A 17,615-nucleotide genomic window follows, 5' to 3' on the forward strand; every position below is an offset into this window, starting at 1 on the left:
GACTGGGATATGTTATATGTGATCATTTCATTTAACAATGCACCTTCTTCCTCAAGGGCTCTGAGAGATGTCATAGAATAGATGGCATGTTCCTTTTTTAATAATAAAATTAATTTTATAATAAGGCCTCTTAGAGAATTTCATGATGTCTCCTGGGCATTCCTCTTCTCTGACGGCCCTGGGGACCGTATGGCCTGGCCCCAGCTCCCTGCTTCTGTCCAGCAAGGTGATGGCAGGCAGGCAGATCTGTGTCCTGATCCTCGTCCTTCTCTTAAATAAGATAAGGATGTGGAGTGAGATCATCTCTGGGGTCTTTTTTTCACAACTAACATTTTGTGATTCAAAAAACATAATGTTATACTGCAGAAAGGTATGTATCCTAAACAGGGTTGCCAGATAAAGGACAAGAGGCCCAGTTAAATTTGAGTTTTAGGTAAACAATCTTTTTTTTTAATCTCCGTATGTCCAAAATATCACATAGGACATAATTATATTTTAAAATTATTCACTGCTTGTCTGAAATTCGAGTTTTGGCTGGTGCCTCATCTTGGCCACCCCAAGCCCAAAGGCCGTTCCCTTCCATCTCATTTGAGGTCGATTTCACCACTTCCCTACCTGCGCCTGCTTGTCTCCTGGCTTTTATCCTTAGCCAGAGATTGCTGCTCACTGCATTGCCTTACCTGTGAAATAAGCTCCCAGAATTTAGAGAGGAGAGTAACCAACGGTCTGTTTCCTAGAACCAGCTGCCAGGTCGGCCAGGAGACACCTGGACACCTGCTATTTACAGCCTTGCCACTGATATCTCGTCAGTAATCCTGACCTTTGCCACAGTTTGTTACACCCATAAGGAGCTTCAGTGGAAATTTTCATTTGCTTCTGTTTGTTCTTATTTCACTGTTTTGGCTACTTTCCATGTCTGTTTGTTCAAGATTCTTGCATCATTCAAATAAACAAACAAAAAAACCCTCCACTGAACTGTCTCCCATCCCACCCCTGCCCGCTTCTCTCTCTTCCGTATAATCAAGTATTACCTGTCCCCCATCCCATCCTCGTCTCTCACTCATCCCCCTGCGCAGTCACATCTGGCTCCCTGCCCTCCCTCCCTTCTGCCATTGAAAGCCCTCTTTGTCAGGGTCACAGTAACTTTCTAATTGTGCAATCGGTGGGGCACTTTTCAGTCCCACTCTCCTGACCTCTCAGCAGCCCTGGTGCATGCTGATCCCCCACACCTCTGGACACTACTCTGGCGTCGAGAGCAGTACCAGCCCCAGCTGTCCCCCGCCTCCTTCCTTCCCGGCCACTTCGGGCCGTCACCTACACCTGCTGCAGGGTTGGTCCCCAGCTCTTTTCGCATTGCCCGCGCTCCCCCTAAGCCTGTGTTCTTGGGGTTGGTGCACCTCTGCACTTGTGAGGGAGGCCGTTCACGAAGCACCGGGGCCTGCTGGTCCAGGCTGACACAGGAGTCAGGAGGAAGCGAGGTCTGAGAGCTCGTGAGAGACACTTGGGCTTCAGCGTGTTTCTTTTCCTTTTCTTTTTTTTTTTTTTTGGCCGCACCCCACAGCATGTGGGATCTTAGTTCCCTGGCCAGGGATCGAACTTGTACCCCCTGCGGTGGAAGCGCAGTGTCCTAACCACAGGACCGCCAGGGATGCCCCTCAGTGTGTTTCTTTATCGATCTCTGAAATGTGTTTTATTCATTTAGCCTTCACTTACTGAACATATGCCGGATCTCAAATGCTGGGCCCTGGGAATGCGAAAGGAAAAGCCAGGCCCTCGCCCTCAGGAGCTCACAGTCTCGGAGAGAATCCCAACGAACCGAGGGCAGCGCAGAGCAGGGCGGGTGCGGATCACGACGAGCGCACACCAGGCGGAGGTCAGGGGAGTTCAGCAGTTTCTGAAAACTACGGAAAGCTTGGAAGCAACGACTTGATCTGATCTGCATCTTAGAAAGCTCTCTGGCAACACTGCAGAGAGCAGCGTTGTGAGGGGTGGTCCAGACTTGGGACCACCGTGGGACCAGTCAGCATAATCAGGTGACACACGAGTCAGAAATACAGCAGTGGCGGAGAAGACGGAGAGAGGGGACGGTGCCTAGTGCTGCTACAGAGGCAGCATCTCAAGGACTTGGTGACCACCTGGCTGTGAAAGGTAAGAGAGGGGAGGCCAGAGGGTCTCCCAGGTGTGTATGTGTCACCTCCACTAAGTGACCCGTCTTTCCAGCATCCCTGTCAGACTGGACACCAAAAATGTCACTCTGCCTAAAAAGGGAAAACAAATATTTTTCGAGGGCCTGAATTTTCCCTTTTGCCCTACCACTAAACGGAGCCGTTGGAAATGTGTTGGGGCGGGGGTGTCAGAGCCACGGCTGGGGTTTCTGGGCGAGGGCGGTGTCTCCAGGTTGCCCAGCTAGTAAAGAGGCGATGGCCTCCCTCGATGACCTGGGCACTCACAGGGCAGGGAGCAGAGCCCCCGATCAGCAGGGCTTCCAGGGCTTCGGCAGGAAAGGTGCTCATCTAATGTGTTCCCAAGTTGCCCATCACAGATGGACACCCCAAGCCCTGGCCAGTTGGGAACCAGGGGGATTGCCAGAAAGACAGTGTCAGGGGTCGAGGCTGAAAGGACAAGGCCAGAAATAGGAGATCAAGAGTGAGGCCAGAGGCGAGGGGGTTGGAATGTGGTATAAGAAACGGGTCACAGGACTTCCCTGGTGGCACAGTGGTTAAGAGTCCACCTGCCAACGCAGGGGTCACGGGTTCGATCCCTGGTCCGGGAAGATCCCACATGCCGCGGAGCAACTAAGCCCGTGTGCCACAACTACTGATCCCACGAGCCATAACTACTGAGCTCACGAGCCACAACTGCTGAGCCCGAGTGCCGCAACTACTGAAGCCCGTGCACCTAGAGCCCGTGCTCTGCAACAAGAGAAGCCACCACAATGAGAAGCCCACGCACCACAAGCCCATGCGCCACAACTACTGAGCCTGCACTCTAGACCCCACGAGCCACAACTACTGAGCCCGCAAGCCACAACTACTGAGCCCACGTGCCGCAACTACTGAAGCCTGTGCACCTAGAGCCCGTGCTCTGCAACAAGAGAAGCCACCGCAATGAGAAGCCCACGCACCGCAAGCCCTTGCGCCACAACTACTGAGCCTGCACTCTAGAGCCCGCGAGCCGCAACTACTGAAGCCCGCGACCTAGAGCCCATGCTCCGCAACAAGAGAAGCCACCGCAATGAGAAGCTCACGCACCACAACGAAGAGTAGCCCCTGTTCACCGCAACTATAGAAAGTCCGCGTGCAGCAACGAAGACCCAACACAGCCAAAACTAAATAAATAAATAATATTTAAAAAAAAAGAAATGGGTCAGGATGAGCAATTCAGATGTGAGGCCGAGGGAAGAGGAGGCCAGAATTCTCTGCAGGCCTCATCAGAAACCTCACTGCACAACAGCAGTTCATTTTAAACTCATCTTTAGAAGAGAAATTTTACACGTTTTAGGTGCTAATTCTGTCCGTGTTTAGGGCCGCCCTGTAAGGCAAAAAATGAGGCTTATTACATCAAAGGCATAAAATGAGGCTTATTGCATCAAAGGACTGTGCCTTCTCAGTGGATGCATGGAGTCGAGATCTGCCTGCAAGTTCAGCGGGACCATTTAGGATGGCCTCAAGCCCCAAGGTATCCTTTAGCACATTTGTGTGTATCTCTAACTTTTCAATTTTCATTCACCTATCTGTTCATTTCACTGCACTTCCCAACAGAGGATCTTCTATACATTGTATTAACTTATTCCCATTACAGCTAAATTCAGCCCCCACTGCGCCCCCCTCCCCTCCGTGTTGTCACATCGGACAGGCATGTCTACCGGAGGGGCAGGGACCTCAACAGCACAGGCCAGCCCATCAGCCATCAGATTATAGCAGTCTGAGGACGGGGCGAACGTACTTGAACTGGACTAGTGTCTGTCTCCAAGGAGGCCCAGTCTAGTGGGTGTGACACCACAGCAAGTGTCGAGCTAACAGGGGCGTCAGAGTCAGGCAAGTGGCCCGGGGTGATTCTGAGTTGACCTTCTTGTTTGGAGCCAGACCACAGCCAGCATCTAGGACAGGAAACAAGGCACTTGTTTTTATCATGTGACCTCACCAGACCCTCACGAGGCCCTGACCAAGTGGGCTGGCTCCACTCTTAGTAAAGAAACAGAGGTGAACCAGGGCAGAGTCCAGCACACAGGTCTGGAAACCACAGCATCGCCGAGGGAAAGACTGGAGCCTGATGCGCACACAGGTGCGGGAATTCACCGCAGGCCCTTTGCAATCGAGTCCAAAATGTATCTTCACGTTGTTAATTCTAGGTCCCACCTGCTCCTGGGGTGCGACCCACTAAACGGTGCTGCCTGGGTCCATGGTAACCCCACAGGAGAGGGGCTAAGGGTCCCACAAGACTGGGGAAGGAGGGCTTGGTACAGAGAGATTAGCCTTTATTGCCTAGAGAACATGGGGTGGTTTTCCACCCACAGTGCTGTGGGGCAGGGTTCGTTAATCTTGAGTGGTGCATGGATCCTTTTTTCTTCCTAACTTAGTTTTCTGTTTATGTTTAGCTCATATGTATTATTTGAGTCCTTTTTTGAAAAGTATCTTAGGCACTTTGGGAATACACATGTGATCTCAGACACGTAAATACAAGCGCTAAAATCACATGAACATATCCGCTTTCTTGTCAATGAGATAATCACAATTTTTCTAGTTTGTTATCTCAGTAAAAATTCCTTTTTCTAAGAACTCCTGGAGCCCTGAGAATTTGGCTACAGACATCTAGGGATTTGTGGGCCTCAGCTGGAAAACTCTGATGCAGAACAACAGTTCATTTTGAACTCATTTCTTAAAAATGTTTACTTTATTAATTTGGCTGCACCGGGTCTTAATTGTGGCACACGTGATTCTCGTTGCAGCACGTGGGGTCTTTAGTTGCGGCATGCAAACTTCTTAGTTGCAGCATGCATGCAGGATCTAGTTCTCCAACCACGGATCCAACCTGGGCTCCCTGCATTGGAAGCGTGGAGTCTAACCCACCGGACCACCAGGGAAGTCCTGAACTCATTTTTTGACAAGGTAGATTTTGACACTTTTTTTTTCTTTTGAGACATGTTTTAGCTATTTTTTTAAATTTATTTTATTTATTTATTATTTATTTATTTTTGGCTGCGTTGGGTCTTTGTTGCTGCGCACAGGCTTTCTCTAGTTGTGGCGAGCTGGGGCTGCTCTTCGTTGTGGTGCATGGGCTTCTCGTTGCAATGGCTTCTCTTGTTGCACAGCAAGGGCTCTAGGTGCACGGGCTTCGGTAGTTGTGGCACGGCAGCTCTAGAGCGCAGGTTCAGTAGTTGTGGCTCGTGGGCTTCAGTAGTTGTGGCTCGTGTGCTCTAGAGCGCAGGCTCAGTAGTTGTGGCTCGTGGGCTTCAGTAGTTGTGGCTCGTGGGCTCTAGAGCGCAGGCTCAGTAGTTGTGGCGCACGGGCTTGGTTGCTCCGCGGCATGTAGGATCTTCCCGGACCAGGGCTCAAACCTGTGTCCCCTGCATTGGCAGGCGGTTTCTTCACCACTGCGCCACCAGGGAAGTCCCTGTGTTGGGTTTTTTTGTTTGGGGGGGTTTCTGTTGTTGTTTTTTTATTTTTGGCCACACCTCGCGGCTTGTGGGATCTTAGCTCCCCGCCCAGGGCTGGAACCCGGGCCCCCGAGTGGAAGCGCGGAGCCCTAACCACCGGCCCCCGGGGAAGTCCCCGCGATTAACATTAACTTTGTTGAGTTAGAGTAAGAACCCACTTGGGCTCCATCAGAACCCATCGGTCAAAGTCTCATGTCTAGTTCACCTCCCGGCCTGTCTGTTGGGGTCCTCAGGAGCCCCTGCAGGTCAGCCACAGCTTTGGAGTCAGCCCTGACACTTACTCAGTTGCTCCCGGCCAGCCGTTAGTCTCACCAGGCCCTTCTCACAGCTGCTGGAATCCTTTGCAGGGAGGATGCTCGTGTGCATTCCCACGGATTTGGGTGGCCCCCAGCCTACTACCATTTCATGAACCGTCGGGCCCTGTACTCTCCGTGCTCGTGACCGCACCTCGTCACCCTCAGTTCCGGGAATGTCGGGTACACGTTAGTGTCCGTCCAGAGCCATCAGGCAACTCCAGCCGCTCCTTCTCGGTCTCCCTCACAGCCTCCCTGTCCCGCCAGCTCCTTCACTGCAGACCTTCCTCAGCCTCCTCTCAGGCCTCTTCCGGGCAGTATGAAACGTCACCTCTGCTGCTGGCACCACCGTCCCATGTGGTCACCGTGGCGGGTGCCTGGGTCCTCTCAGTTTCCCCCTGCTTCTGCTTCTGCTCGGCCCTCCAGCCGTGTGTCTCCATTTAGTCTCCATCTTTCTACCCCACCGTCTGCATCCAGGGTTCTGCAGAGACGTCCCCTTGCTGACACCCTCCCAAAACGTAGGTTGAATCCACAGAAACCTTTGAAGGCCCGCTGCTGGGCCGATGATAGTCAGGTCACATGAGCCTGGCTCTTCTCCCTCACATCTGTGATCTAATCACGTGGGCTGTCTGCCGTGGACCACACTTCTTTGTGGCCTGACCCCCCATCACCCATTTCCTTCCTTGGCATCAGGTTCCCTTCCAATCAAGAATCAGGTCAAGAGATGACCCTTTATTGGACCCTGACTACAGGACGGGCTCTGTCCTAAGTGTCTGTCAGGTATTATCTCATTTCACCCTCACAGCAGCCAACGGAGCGGGAACCGTTAGCCCCGCGCAAGCCCGTAGCCCTGCTCCCTGTGTGGTACGTCCATCCCCTGCAGCCACACGTTGCCCAGGATTTACCTCCGTCTCTCCTTTTGCCCTCACCAGGCAGCTTTACTCTCTACCAAGTCAGCTGACTTGTTTGCCACATCCTCAGACATCCTCAGGGCTATATAAACCCTTCCGCAGACTCCGGGTTCGACTCCGGGTCCTGCAGGCCTCCCTTCTCACTTCCTTCCAAACTTCTTGAAGCTCTTGGTGCTGCTTTCTCACCACCCACTGACCCCGTCCTTCTGCACTGCCTGCCCCTCTTCATGGGCACTGCTTCCAGGGCCAGCCATGGTCTCTCAAGGGCTGAAATCCAGCGGCCTTTTCTTCCTCAAGCCCTGCGCGGCGCTGGTCCCGTTGACAGCTCTGCGCTGTCTTTGCTCCACCAGACCCGATCCTCTTCCCCCATCCCGACTCAAGAGCTCGCCAAGCTACAGTTCTGGTGCTTGTTCCCTTGAGGCTATTCCCGGAGAGTTTCTCCATGGCTACAGCTTCTTCATGAGAATTATTTTTTTAAACATGCTGTTGTAATTCTGATGATCTTAAAACGAACCCAAAAAAGTAAGCACCATTTGGATGAGCTCTCTATAGTTGGGTACCACCCATTTCAGTGCCCATCCTGGCACTCTGGATCGTCACACCAAGTGATGACTAAATAAAGTGATGGCATCTGACTGTAAGGAAGGCAGTGTTTCTAAACGTGGAGCCCTCATGTGTGATGCTGGAATCACCTTCGATGCCGTGTCCTTCCTTGTTCATGATGGTATGAACCATCCAATCAGCTGCTAAATCTGGCAAAGTCTCCTTCCATAAGAGCTCTTGGCGCCTTGCTCTCTTCCATCCGCACGGCCACGTCTTTGAACTGGACCCTGCCGATGCCTAGCTGTGCTCCACTCCCCCAGTCCGTCCCTCACTGTTCCCAGGTTGATTTGCTAATGCAAACCTGATCTGCCCACTGCCCTGCAGGAACCTCCCTGTGCTCCTCCCTGTACGACAGTCTCTATACGGGGACGGGTGCCCCCTGCCCAGCGAGACTAGACTTGTGGTCTCAGCCACAGCCCCGTACTCAGCCTGCACACCGTGGCTCTGCTCTCCTCCTCTTACTGGAACTCTGGCCCCTGCCGGGAGGCCTGTTCCTCCCACCCCAGCACAGACGCCTCCACCTCCACAGAAGCCGTTTTTATCCACACTGTGCAACCTTAGATTTTCCTCTCGGATCCCCCGTAGCAACGTGTTTGGCTGTTTCTGACAGTGCCGTTCGTCCTGGATTTTGCTATTTGAGCACTGGTCTGATCCTCCTGCACCCACAGTGCCTTGCAGCCCAGTGGAAACTACAAGTTAAGGTTTCCTTTCATCCTAAGCTGCCCTGGCTCCCTGGTTCAGCCCTCCTACCCCACCCCTTGGGACTCCAGGGTGTCCTGGTGAGCAGGCCAAGTGGCCCGGGGGACTCTGCACCCCGGCTTTATGTCTGTTTTTTTGTTTAGTTTTGTTTTGTTTTCTACATGTCTGCTCTTGTTTCTTGGCATGTGACAGCGTCTCAGGTGCTTGCCAAAATCAGGGATGAACCCCTTCTCTGACATAACCCTAAATTTGGCTTTTTTAGAAAAAGGAATGAGGCAGACATTTCAGGCACCAGAAGATTGAGAGACCCATCAAAAGTTTAGGCTACGGCCCTTCCTTCTCTGTTCTGAGAACATTATTACACAGCCTCTGCTCAGGGGAGCCCTTGTGTGTCTGGTGGGGAGAGGGGAGGAGTCCGGACACAGGCCTGGGCCTCTCCAGCAGAACCCTGTGACCTCTGAAGGGAGTTCAGTGAGCAGGTTCTGTTTTTCAGTTGCCACGTAAGGCAGCTAATAAATTAGCAATTTTTGGAAAAGAATTTCCCACATTGCAAGCTTTGCACACTTTGTTGTGATACTAACATAAAACGCATCTTTCAGAGAAAGGAGAGCTACAGGTATACCTAACAGTCATGATTTGCTTTTTGTCCTTGAGAAAGGAAAATCCATTGTACGGTTAGGGTGGGGAGCCTATGTGGATGAGGGTCTCCTCGGACATCTGGTCGTTGTCTGGGCTCTTAAATTGCTTAAGGAGGGGCCCCTGTCAGAGCGGACACTTCACAGACACAGGCTGGTCTATTTCACTTCTCTCTCTCTCTCCTTTCCTTTCTCCCCCTCCTCCTCTTCCCCCGGTTTCTATTCCTCTCTACTCCTCTTCGGCTGGTCCCTGGCGAACAAGGGACGCCCCGCAGCCGCCCGCCCGCTTCCCAAGGTCCCCGCACCAGCCCCAGCCCGGCGGGTCCCCCGGGGTCTCGGGCGCACCCAGCGGTCCCGGACCCGTGTTGGCCTGGGCGCGGCTCCTGCAGCCCGAGGCCCGGCGCCCGGGCCCAGGTGATCTGCCAGCACTCCGCCCGCCCGCCTCGGGTTAGCGTTGAACTCAGATGGCCTTTGCCCGCCTGGATGACAGAGGAAGCCCCGGGGTTTAGAAATGTGCCGGAGGGAGGCTGGGGAGGAGGCGGGCAGAGGAGCCACAGGACCAAATAAGGGCGTGCGCGGCGCCGACGGGGCGCGGTGATCAGTCCCCGGCCCGTGTCCCACGCCGGGGTCCCCACCGGCTAGCCCGTCTCCCCGGGGGAAGGAGGGAGGGGGGAGGAGGAGGGCCCACCGCCCCCTTCGCCCCCTCCCGGGACGATGCCCCCATTGGGCCCGGGCAAGTCACTAGAAAGAGCAGAGCAGGTCGGAGTCCGAGGCTGCTCCGCCGGCAGGAAAACAAACTTTATTCTATGACCCTCACAGGCCGAGCGCGAAGGTCTAGGGCAGGGCTAGGTTTGGGGCATTTTCCAGCGGAATTAACACCGCGCTTGCTAACTGCACCCCGGGGAGGGCCGCTTCCTCGGCTGTGTCGGGTCGCGCGTCCTGCCCGCTCGGGGTCGCAGGGCCGCGTCCTCACGAGGCGCTCCCCGCGCTTCTGCGGCCCCCGCCGGCCCACAGACCCTCCTCCCCACCAGCAGCCGAGCCCCTTCCCCCGCCTCCCCGGGTCTGTACCCGCGTTGGCGCCCGCGCTTGGCTCCGACTGCATGCGCAGCCCCCACGGGTAAACGTGCAGCGACCCCCCCCTCCGGGAGCCCCGCCCTGCCGTGCCCTGCGCGGTGCGTGCCGGCACCACCCACGACGCCTCCCCGCGGCCAGGAGGCCGACGGCCCGTCACCCGGGCCAGCCCTGCCCCTGCGCGGAGTCCGCCACGCGTGCTCAGCCCTAAAGTACTGGAGAGCTGACCACCCCGACCCCCGACCCCCGCCCCCGGAGATCAGTACCTGCCTCTTTCTCCTCCCGGACAGATGCACGATTCTGAGATGCCTGCCTTCTACGCAGTCCTGCAGCCCGCGGGCCCCCGCAGCCAGCCCGCAACTCAGCACCGCCTCCCCTCCCCGTGCGGCTTCCCTCCTGCTCTCGGGTCACACCTCCCAATAGGCCTTCGTCCCGGCCCTGCTTTCTGGGGAGCCCAGGCCAGGATACCTGGCCACTTGAACACACCCAGAGCCCTTTATTTGGAAGTTCTCTCACAGGCTGTTTTCAAAATTCAATTCCTCTACATAGATTTCCTCTTTCATATGAGTCTCATTCTTAAGTCAGGAGCAAAATTAAAGTTTAGTAACTGGAGTTCTTTTTTTTTTTTTGGTTTTGCTTTAACATTCCTTTCCTTGGGTGTATCTGAGTTTCTTTGCTTTTACTTTGAACATGCCCTAAAACTCTGTGTTATCTTTAGCATTTTTCATAAACCACAATTCAGGAAGTTAGAGAAATTGCTCCCTGGTGGCAGAACAACAGAACTGCCAGCCTCTTTCCCCCTGTAATTGCAGTGAAAGTGGTGTCTCTGCCTGATTGGACTTTGACTTTTAGGCTGATTATTTCCTTAGAGTCAATTTCTAGAAAGATAAGGTCAAAGAGCACGAATAATCGCACGTAGCCAAACTGCCCTCGCACACAGGTGCAGCCATTTAAGCTCGAGGGGGGACAATCGCGCCCTTTCCTGTGAGCCCTCCTTCACACCATGTCCTGCTTTCATTTTGCATTTGTTTTGACTCTTTCTGAGAATCTAAAGAATATATGCTGGCAGCTTGCATTTCTTGCTTTGTAAAATGCCTGTTTTCTTTAAACAATCTTTCCTAGGCCTTTTTAATGTTTTAAGTAGTCTCCAGGCTTCCTCTGTAAACGACCTTGGAAATTCCACCCCCATTCCTGGTTCTCCACGGCTGGCTTCTTAATCAGGAAACATCACCTGATTGACTAGAGATTTAGAGTGAGGAGCGGGAGGGACCGCGGGCCTCTTGATTGTGACTTGCCAGACCTTTCAGAGCAGCTTCAGCTTGACCATTTCTGGGCTGAAGGGCTCCGTAGGCAGGAATTCTCCTGGAAGGAGAAGGCGCATCGGGTAAGGGCGCCTGGTGCAATCCCTGCTTGTCCTTGTCCTCAGGTCTTCAGAGGTGTCATCTCTGCTCTACTTGGCCAAACCTGGCCAGAAACTTGTTTTCAGCCCACCATATCCTCTGTCTCAGCCAGAAAGGGTTACTCAGCTTTACATCTTAGCAGAGCTACCCAGGCATAGATGCGTCTGAGGTATTTCCATACTCTTTTTATTAAAATTGCAATAAAAGCCAAGAAGGAGCTTGCTAATAATTAAAGGAAGTTTCTAGGACCTCTCAATAGTTCGCCGTAGGCCTGCTCAGATCTGGGTTCGGGGGAAGGAATGAGCAGCTGCAGAATTCCTGTCAGCTGCTGAAGCAAACCCATCACATTTGCCTCAGGTAGGAGGGCGAGTCCAGATGTTCCTTAAATATGAAGGCTGACTACTATTAGGGCTTGACCTCTGCTTTCCTATTGGCTTTGAATTACATCCACGTGATTTCCCAGGAGAAGGGTTGGTTAACAAGATGAAATTGGGGTCCTGACAACACACGTGTTCCCTTACAGCCCCACTCAGCCAGCCGTGGCGCCTGCTCCACGTGTAACTCATTCCCTTCCAACCCGCTCTCTCCAGCTGTCAAAGAATGTAAATGAACTGGCCTTTTCAGGGAGCTCTGAGGGATAAGCAAGTAGGTACAAAACACCTGAGTTGTTTAGAAAGAAAGGAGCTCTTGATAAGAGTTAAGAGTCCCTGTTAGTCTTTCCTTCCAGCCTGTGAAGGGCACGGCTCTCTCTCCGTGATGCTGTTCCTTGTGAGTTAACATGCTTTCCACCTCCTCCTCTTTTTTAAAAATTTTTTTATACTGTTTTATTTGTTTATTTATTTTTGGCCATGCCACACAGCATGTGGGATCTTGGTTCCCCAACCAGGGGTTGAACCCTGCAGTGGAAGCACAGAGTCTTAACCCCTGGACCGCCAGGGAAGTCTCTTCACCTCCTCCTCTTAACATGGTTCCTCAGAGGGAGATCTACCCAGGTTCTCCTCACTTCACCTTTGACCCCGAAGGTACGTCTCTATGATTTTACCCCAAGGAAATATTGAGAGATGCATACAAACAGTTATGTATTAGGATGCTAGTTACCACCTTATTTCAATAATAAAAATTGGAAGCAACCTAAATAATCAATAAAATGGAGGCTTTACAAAATTCTGGCGTATATAAATCAGGATCTGGTTATGCAGTAAATCACAGAAAACCCACAATAACTACAATAACTGTGATAGGAGTTGCACCGTCTGGGCCTGGTGTGAAGGGCCAGGGCTCCTTCTCTGTGGCGACTCTGCTGTGTCTGGCTTTCGTACCTAAGGCTACTTCACGCACCAAGATGGCTGCTTCAACTCCAGTCACCCTCCGCCAACTCCGGCCAGCAAGAAGCAGGACAGCACAAATGAAAACAGGGCAAAGGCCATTCACCAGCTCTCCCTTAAGGAGGGGTCCAACGGCTGACTCACACTTGTGTTTACACCTCTGCCAGCATGTTTATCTAAGGCGGAATTGTTAATCCATCAGAGAAGAAAGGAACTATTGCAGAAGTTATTACTTGGACCCAAGCCTCGAGTTGATTAGGGTTGAACTTTAGGAAGAAGACAACTCACGTAGTTGGTCTCAAAGGAGTCACTTTTTCTACATTTCTCTGTTTGAAGTTTCCCAGTATCAAATTTTATATTTTCCTGCCTTGAGGGGAAGTGGTCCCATTGGGATGCCTTGCTCCCCTCTGTAATTCATGTATTTTTTTTTCTTTTTTTTTTTTTGTCCCTCATCTGTTTTATAAAACTGCTATCTTCCAAAGCTCTTACTTGTATGTTCCAACCCCTAAAGGCAGGCAGGTACATCTGCCTGTGGCTCAGCCACCACTTAAGCTCCCCAGTGCGGTCGGCGCCTGGCACACGGCAGAGCTCATTTATTGTTGTTGCTTATTTACAGAAACTGGGTTGACTTGAATTGTGCAAAGTACCACATGAGACATAGGTGAGACACAGGTCTGTTCTCATACTTGACTACAGGTAGAGAGACACACAAAACAATGGAAATTAGCAGAATGTTGCACTAATTAGGTGCGAAGTGGGGCCGTCCAAGCCATAGTTGGTAGAAAAGTTCAGTAAGGTTCCTAAATGCAAGGAAGTTCATAGTAAAGAATTTGGCCATGTCCAAAAAGAGGTCTGGCCTTTGCGCTTGGCTTCTGGGAAGTAACCTCTGGCATACCTGATGGCAGTGCCTTTGTTTGGGGGGGGCACCACATTGGAGCTTCGGGTGGGGCTGTGGGTCACGCAGTGCCAAGCTCACCTGGAGGCTGAGATCAACCACCTGGGCAGCCGGTCAGCAACCAATGAATCCTGTCTAAGTGATGGAGCCCCGATAAGAACTCTGACCACAAAGCTTGCGTGAGCGCCCCCCCCACCCCCGGTTGGCGGCGATGTTCCGTGTGTACTGTGACATGTCAGTGCTGGGAAAATAGCGCCCAGACTCCACAGGGAGAGGACAACAGACCACCCGCCTTTAGAATGCCCCCGGACTCTGCCCTATGTGTCTCTTCCTTTTCTGATTTTACTCTGTAGCCTTTCCCTTCTGAGGTGCCCAGAAGGCGGCAGTGAGCTCCCCACTCGGGGGCTACCATTTCAGCACTTCAGGCCCAAGAACTAGGCTTAGCCAACAGCCATCCTACCCTTCCTCTCGCACTGCTTTTCCGTCCATGTGACTATGATCGGTAAATCCAGTTTCCAAAAGGGCACCTCGACCCCGTTACGGGGGCCTCCCAGCCGGGGCATGTGTGCAGCTGTCGCACTCCAGGGTATCTTCCTGTCTCGCTTGCTCTGGAGCTCAGCAGGCCGCGTTCTCCATCCCATATTCAGCTCCCTCCCAGGGAACAAGGCAGGACTTTGTCCTGGTTCCTCCCTCTCCCTTTCTCCCTGTCCAGTCCCCCCAGCTGAGCTGTCTGTCCTGTCGCAGCAGGAGCATTAGGGGACCCGCGGGGAACGGCTGGCAGGACAGTGCTCTGAAAAGCCTGAAGCCAGCTCTGCAGGCGGCTCCCGAGGGTGTGGAAGAGGTAGCCAAGGAAGCACAGGAAGTAGCTGCGTTATCTAGTGCTGAGGTTCATGCCCTTTTCCTACTGAAAAACCTTCAGCGACTCTCCTTTGACCAAAGTCCTAAGTGGGTCCGTTAATGGCCCTTGTCCATGGAGAGGTGACAGCCACCTGCCAGGTGGGGAGCGGAGAGGCCCATGTCCTCCCAGTAGCAGGTGGGTGTTGCCGGGACCTGAGCCGGCAGAGGTGGCCACCTATTTATAAGACTGTGAATAATATCTTCAAACTGAAGGCAGATCACAGCCTTGGCCTCAGATCAGCAGGTGGCAGGGGGAGGGAGCAATAAGGCTTGGAGTCACCTGCAGAGGCCTCTGCCCCTGAGGGTGCCCGGGGGGATGGGGCTGTGGTGCTCCCCAGGGCTGAAACCTCTCTGCTCTACAGTCAGAAAACCTGGGTCAAATCCATCCCTAACAACCTTGCAACCAACAGGCTACTTAACTTCATCCGTCAAGGCTCCTTCACACCTGTCTGAGATTAAATGAAGCAACTCCGTACTTTTATCAACGCGCCGTTCCTCTGACTCTTACAAAGACACGTGTCCCTCTGCCCTGCGTCCGAGCTCGTGGGTACCACACCTGTCCCCAGCTCATGGACAGAGCCGTGTCTCGCTGATGTCTGCTCCCTCCCCCGGCCACGAGCCAAAGCCCCCAGAGCGAGTCGTGTTTCGTCTGGATGCCGCTGCCTCCCCCCTGCCCCCCACACCTACCGGAGCCCCTGGGGGAAGCCTGTACCGGGTTAGAAACGGTTTCCAGGTTGTGCTTCTTCCTTCCAGGGATTTCCCAGATGACCCCGGCGTGCGGTGGGACACGGAACGGGTGGCCGACGTCCTCCTCCGGCATGTAGAGGCCCGCCGCATCAACCTGGTAAGGGGATGCCTTCCGCTCCAAGCAGAGGCCCAGCTGCATCTGTCTGAAACCCACCGAGGAACACACACACCTTTCCTGAGTAATTGAAATCCCAGCGCTCAGACAGAGGCAGAGATTCTTCCAAAGTGCGCCCTCTTCACCCACCCACTCCCACCCCTGTGCTGCCACCTGAAACCTCAGGACCCCCGAGCCTGTGCCACGACCCGCTGGCACAGAGCTTTCTACCAAGCGTTTTCGTTTTAAGGTATCATTGTAACTTTGGAGGTAAGTGTTGTTATAATGCTCACCTTACACTGAGGAAGTTGAGGACCCCAGAGGCCCAGCAGCTGCCCGGGGTCACCAAGTGTGAAGCTAGGATTTTAAGCCTGGAGTCCTCACTCCAGAAATTGCGAGGATAAATTCACAGCCCCTGCGGGGAGAACACTCTGGTCACGATTAGAGCTCTAGTGGGCATTCAATTCACCTGCAGAGGCGGACGGCTCAGGAACACCCACCTGGACTCTCAGGCCCCGCCGGCCCGGGCCCCGCCAGCGGTCGATCTTAAGGCTCCAAGAAGGTGTCCACCTCTAAACTAAGAACGCTAACGCTTCACGAGTTAATACCTAAATCCTACCATTTAAAGGCCCAGCCACTTGCTTTAAGTTTTGATTAAGCCTCGTTCAAAGATGATCCCTGCTGTTAAGCTTTTATCGGTGATGAATTCTCCAGGTGAACGGATTTGTTAGACCTCTGTTAAGAGCAGATTTTCGTGGATATATTAGACCGTCTTTGAGCTCTAATGACAGAAATGCAGCAGGAACTTCGTCCACATGGGCCAAAGGGGCAGCTAACTGGCTGGTTCTGACCCCCACAAGGCGGAGGTGCAGGGCTCTGCGCTGGCTTCCCTCTTTGTTCTGGCTGGCAATATGGTCACCCAGAGCCGCAGGCTCACCCCTCCCGGCTGTACTTCCCACAGGGTCTGAGGGTGACAGCTGGAGGGTTCACGGCCCGGGCCTGCTGCCTGGCCTGGGTCCTCTTGCCCGCCACCCCCCAGGCCACGCTCAGAACCTCTCAGGGCCCCAAGCCTGGCAGGGGGGCAGAGCTGGTCCTCCGGGCTGGTCTGGGGTACAGGGTGGGGCCTGTGAGGTGGGCCACAGTGGCCCTCGGCACCCCGGCTTCCCCAGGGCCAGTCCCCAAACTCTCCCCTCCCCCGCTTCGGTGCACGGGAACGGCTGGTTTCCCACTAACTCCTGCTTGTAGGATAAACTCCCATCTTTGTGAACTTGGCCGTCTCCAACCTGGACCTTCCTTCGGTCCTCTTCAGTGATGAACAGGGTTGGTCCTTACTGAGGGGCCGGGTTGTTGTTTAGACCATGTTGCAGCCGTGGCCCTGAACATCCAGGGAGGAGCTTCAGGGCACAGACGCTCTGCGTGCCTTTCCTGCTCTCAGAAGAGCCTCCCAAGTTTGTGTCCCAGAAAAGTGATTTGTGGTCCAGGCCCGGATTAAGACCGCCTTCTCCAAGAAGCTTTCCCTGACTTCTTCAGCCCTCTTTGGGACAGTATTTGTCGTGTGTCCTGCACCTGTGACATGAGCTGCTGTTTATCCTGTAAAGTACAGACCATGTCTTGTGAGCCACTATCTTCGAGAAGCGAAAGCAGCCCCACTGTTCCCTCTTGTTTACTGGGGTCTGGGTAAGACTTCATTTGCCCAGAGATTTCTGCAGTTTAGCGGGGAAGGTGGATGGAGTTCTGCAAAGAACCGCAGACGCCACTGCTGTCAGGTCCTAACCTGCACGAGTCTAGGGCTAGAAACAGATCAGCTCAGCCCTCCTCGAAGCAGGAAGAGAGGGGGCTTATCAGAAGGTATAGGATGAAGAAGAAACAAGACCTTGAAGAATTTCAGAAGTGATGGAGCCGAAGTGCAGTGGCCCCAAGTCCCCAGACCAGGAAGTGTGCCCCAGCTCACCAGTGACAGCCCGGCCCCGGCATCACCTCCACCTGAGGGCAGCGGACACTCGGCCTTGACTGCTGTCCAGGTCCTACACTCCCACGTGGATTCACTTGACCTTTACCTCGACCCAGAGAGGAAAGGCGGGCAGGCCTCACTCTTCCCATCTCACAGATGAGGAGACCAAGACACTGAAAGTTGACATCACTCCCAGGGTGACATGCTGCAACATGCCTGAGGGGCGGGGGCAGCTAGCGTCAGAGGTGGGAGTGGACACAGGGCCCACACTGAGCTGCGGGGAAGGGTGGGCTCAGAACAGGGTACCTGAGTTCTGGGGTGACCTTTTTATAATACAGTATATTTTTTAGAGCAGTTTTAGGTTCGCAGCAAAATTGAGCAGAAAGGACATACATACCCCCGAGCCCACAATGTGTTATCAGTAACCAGCGCTGACAC

General features: G+C 53.5%; 1 protein-coding gene across 5 annotated transcripts in view; it reads left to right on the forward strand.

Annotated features, from left to right (window-relative positions):
- The window catches only part of PIGL (phosphatidylinositol glycan anchor biosynthesis class L), a 65,652-nt gene that overhangs the window by 27,452 nt on the left and 20,585 nt on the right, over positions 1-17,615 (forward strand). For all 5 annotated transcript variants that reach the window (XM_082602820.1, XM_082602823.1, XM_082602822.1 and 2 more), the window contains exon 3: positions 15,139-15,229. In XM_082602820.1, coding sequence (XP_082458946.1) covers positions 15,139-15,229 — 91 coding nt within the window. The remainder of the gene's footprint in view (positions 1-15,138; positions 15,230-17,615) is intronic.

This window comes from Mesoplodon mirus (assembly GCF_964341445.2).
Source record: "Mesoplodon mirus genome assembly, chromosome: 18".
In the NCBI taxonomy this organism is placed as follows: domain Eukaryota; kingdom Metazoa; phylum Chordata; class Mammalia; order Artiodactyla; family Ziphiidae; genus Mesoplodon; species Mesoplodon mirus.